The sequence below is a fragment of the Solanum stenotomum genome, chromosome 5, assembly GCF_019186545.1.
Source record: "Solanum stenotomum isolate F172 chromosome 5, ASM1918654v1, whole genome shotgun sequence".
NCBI lineage: Eukaryota > Viridiplantae > Streptophyta > Magnoliopsida > Solanales > Solanaceae > Solanum > Solanum stenotomum.
The window spans coordinates 6,513,093-6,517,431 of NC_064286.1; the positions used below are offsets into that span (position 1 = coordinate 6,513,093).

General features: G+C 36.1%; 1 protein-coding gene and 1 pseudogene across 1 annotated transcript; one reads left to right on the forward strand and one right to left on the reverse strand.

Moving 5' to 3' along the window:
* Nucleotides 1–529: 529 nt before the first annotated feature.
* On the forward strand, nt 530–2,182 carry LOC125865266 (cytochrome b561 and DOMON domain-containing protein At3g61750-like). The gene is made up of 4 exons (XM_049545467.1): nt 530–774; nt 916–1,312; nt 1,451–1,743; nt 1,895–2,182. The coding sequence occupies exons 1-4, from the start codon at nt 574–576 to the stop codon at nt 2,162–2,164; spliced, it is 1,161 nt and encodes a 386-aa protein (XP_049401424.1). The 5' UTR covers nt 530–573; the 3' UTR covers nt 2,165–2,182.
* Nucleotides 2,183–2,986: 804 nt separating this feature from the next.
* Nucleotides 2,987–4,339, reverse strand: LOC125865507 (phenolic glucoside malonyltransferase 1-like; annotated as a pseudogene).

The window sequence follows — 4,339 nt, forward strand, 5'->3', positions numbered from 1 at the left end:
GGGGAGACAATGAGAAAGGGAGAGAAGGAGCGAAGGAAGAGAGAGAAGAGATTCAGTATAAAATCCCCAACTATAGTTATATAATGTAATTATTTGAATTTAGTTGTGTATAGTAAGTATTTAACACATGTTTATTTTATTATGTAATTTGAGAGAGAGAAGAGATTCACTATAAAATCCTAAGTAGAAATGAACAAATGATATTCTAGGTTCACTTTTGACACTTCACCCAATTTTTAAAAAATTCTTAGGTTCACCTCAAATATCCCCTGCTTGATTCATTTTCACGCAAAAACATCTTTTATATATGAAAATAGAGAAACATTTACAATCCTAATTCTTGTTAAAAGGTTTTTGTCATAAAAGACATTTCAATGGTTAAAGGATATGTCATGGAAGAAAATGATGATGATCAACCACCACCCCACCCCACCCAACCAACCATCTTCAATCACTCATCCTTCAACTACAAGAAAACATTTTATTCACCTAAAAACATCTAACAATTATTCATTTTTCCTTCACCATAGTCCAAATTTCCTCTGTTTTGAACTTTTGATATTCTAGGAAAATATGGCTATGATATCAAGATTATTGATGTTGTCATTGTTTATCATGTTAATCTCTTTGGCGCAGCGTAAAGGAATGGTAATGGGTGTTGATGAAGATGCAAAAGCGCTTTGTAGTGTAAATCTTGCTCAATTTCTTCCTCCTCCTTATGGTGGTCTCGAAAATATGGTCTGCCAACCTGTTTGGAATTCTTTCCTCCTACGCGTAAGTTCTAGATTATTTTGATTCAAATTTATGTTACATGATTAGCATAACGTGAGTCTGTTTGGTCAAGCTTTCAATATCTGCTTATTTTGAATGGTATGTTCTTTTATTAAAAATACTTGCCTTAATTACTTGTTACAGTACTCACAGACGAAAGACAATGTTGTAACAATTGTGTTATCAACTGTATACACAACTGGATGGGTAGGTATGGGATTCTCGCGAGATGGAAAGATGATCAATTCGAGCTGTATGGTTGGTTGGGTGAATCCTGAAGGACAGGGGAAAATCAGGCAATATTATGTTGAGGGCTTAACACCCTCGAAAATTAAACCTGAGAAAGGTGAGTTGCCACTGACAAGCGTTCCACCTCTCGTCTATCTACAAGGTGCTACAATATACTTGGCCTTCCAGCTGAAGTATCCAAATCGCCTCAAAAACCAACCGATCTTGCTAGCATTTGCTACTAAATATCCTCATCACCACCATCTTACTGTACATGATGATAAAACAACTATACTATTCGACTTCTCTTCAGGTAATTGGTTCGTCTTAGCAATAGATATGTTCATTTAGTAGGAGAGTAGTGGAGAATGGAAAGATCATTCAAAGATTTATGAGTAAATTATTTTTCCATCAATTGGTATCAGAGCCTGTATAATCTAATTTTCTTCAGGTAATTCATTTGACGTTTCGGCTGGACCTAATGATTATACTAGCTCAAGGAAGACTCATGGGGTATTGGGAATACTGGGATGGGGACTATTCTGCCCCTTTGGAGCGATTTTCGCGAGATATTTAGGGAACCAAAAATCGTGGTATTACTTCCACGTGTCTGCTCAATTCATAGGATTCATATTAGGACTCGCGGGAGTGGTTCTTGGAGTTCAACTTCACAACAACCTGCAGGTTCATATTCCAGCACATGAAGGCATTGGCATTCTTGTTCTTGTGCTTAGCATTCTTCAGGTTTGTCTCTTATCTGATTCAGAAAATCGATTACTTAAAAGATTTATAAACCTTATTTCAAAGGTACTGATCCTAATTTTAGCTGTTGTTTCAGAGAGACTCATTACATTCCTTATTTGACTAACAATGGCACTCGTTTATTAACATGCAGGTGTTAGCATTCTTTCTACGACCAGATAGAGACAGCAAATACCGCAAGTGTTGGAATTTGTATCATGGTTGGGTGGGGAGGATTGCCCTCTTCTTTGCAGCTATAAACATAGTACTGGGAATGCATTATGCAGGCGCGGAGGAAGGCTGGAAAATAGGTTATGGATTTCTTCTTGGTACGATAATGCTGGTGTGTATCGTTCTTGAGACGTTGTTGAGGCTGAAGAGGCTGGATGAGCCAACTCATCTTCCAACCTATCCCATGAATTGAATTTAGAAGGATATCAAAAGTATATATAAATGGTAATAATCCTAGCATACTATTCTCCTCTTCTGTTTAATAACACACATTATGTCTACAATTGCTAGTAAATATACAATCAAGCCTTTCTATAACAACATCGTTTGTTTTGAAATTTTCTTGGTTACTAAAGCGAAATACTGTTATAGAGAACAGAAGACTTGTTTGATGCTAGATTTTGCCTGTCAAGTCATATTTGGATCAAGTTTCTTCCACAACTAGAGTACTCTTTGCCAAAATTGTATTTGAACGTAAATATATGTTCATGGATCAATTTAGGCTCCAGATGTTCTTCCAAGGGGATTTTCCATGTTGTGTTCAAGAATCAAATCAAATTCTCAGGTCTACTGATCAAACAGCACCCTGCTAGTGCTGTCAAATTTTCATTATGAGCAAGAAAGAATTGAACTTTCCATTTTGTAGTTTACATTCTTTAGTACCCTTGAATGGTTAAAAATGTATTGACAATTTTGTTTAATAGTGAAGATTGATTGTTTGTGGAGATTAAAGGCAAAGTTGTATGAAATGATCAGTTGTGTAATTTTCCCTGTTACTCTTACATTAAGACACCATGTTCCCGGCATATTAATTAGTCAGGCATGTGGGACACCGAGTGAGAAACCAAAAAAATACCATGATAGGAGATTGATTCATTCACAGGGATGTCAATAACTCTATATTACTGGCTAAATAATACTTTTGAGGGAAAAAAAGACTATTTGATCAACCATAAAAAGTAAGGCAAGTTACATGAGTAGGAATTTTAAGTGAATAAAAGTTGAATAAGCTACATCAAATCTTAATTTCCTCTAACCCGTGGGTAAATATAGCAGCAAAAGCATTCATTCGAGGTTTAGTCAGAGACAAGCCAATTTCCAAATCTCCATTGGAGTCCTTGGACTTAATAAGAGACATCAATATACCACTTTGAAGAGAAACGAATTCCCATTTTTCTGGCCTTCCCCAGCCAAAATCAGTCGCGTATAAATCAAACTTTGGCGATCCAGCAACTGAAAGAGATTTAAATAGATGATCGTCTTCTTCCAACCACTCACCACTCAACACGTATTCCTTATCCTTGTTCCTTTTATGAATAGTTTATCCAATTGATTCTGCCGCGATTATAAAGCCTTCATTTCCAACTAAATCAACATGCCTTGTTTTTACAATGTACCAGACGACACAATTCCCAAAGTAAGATGAAGGAAGTGGAGGATCAAATCGCGCTCTGTAATCAACCGTACATGAGAAATATTCCATTACATTGTCATCTATTATTATATCAGTATCAGTATCCTCTGATTTTATCAAGCAAGTCCATACATAACCACATGTTACGGTGTATGATGTTACATGAGTCAGGCTAGGTCGTCTTGACGATATTAAATTCTTGAGTTTTTCAATTTCAGTTCGTGTTATAATAAAAGTACCTCGAACTATGTTATCAGGAGGTGTCAAAATTACATGATCAGCAGTACTTTTATGATTTTTCATTTCATCCTATAGTAAACCTTTTAGTCCATAAGGCTCTTTAACAATAGACCGATCATAAAATGGAATCATCATGAACTCATCATTTCCACCGTATTTATTCAGCGAAGCCCATGACTTTATGAACCCTACTATAGTAGATCCGTCACCAACGATGTGATGGTTAACGAAACAAATAGATATGCCATGATTCGGAAAAAGTGTCACCTGAATAGCTAAAACTGGTGCAAATTGGACCCCTAATACATCCTTAGGTTCCGTCAAGTGAGGAACAAAGTGATAAATATCCTTAGCGTTACGTGGATGATCATTACTAACAAGATAATCAAAATCCATGTCAGTTTCAGAAAAAGTAACACATACAAAATCTCCCTTCACATAACGTAATTCAGGATGATCGCTCGAATTCAATGGACAAACAAAGTTATCAGCTAGTGGTATATAGTGTTTGAGAGTCAGGGAGAGTGAATGTTTGAGAGTAGGAATAATTTTTTGGATGAAACTATTTTTGTCAATAGGGAGCTTATAGAATAGAATCCTAGGTACATGTTGGTTATATAACCACACCATATCAAAATAGGTTAAAGGGAGTGTCAACTTATCTGTGGCACATGAAGGTGGTGCAACTTCACATTGCTCAACAATTGAAGCCAT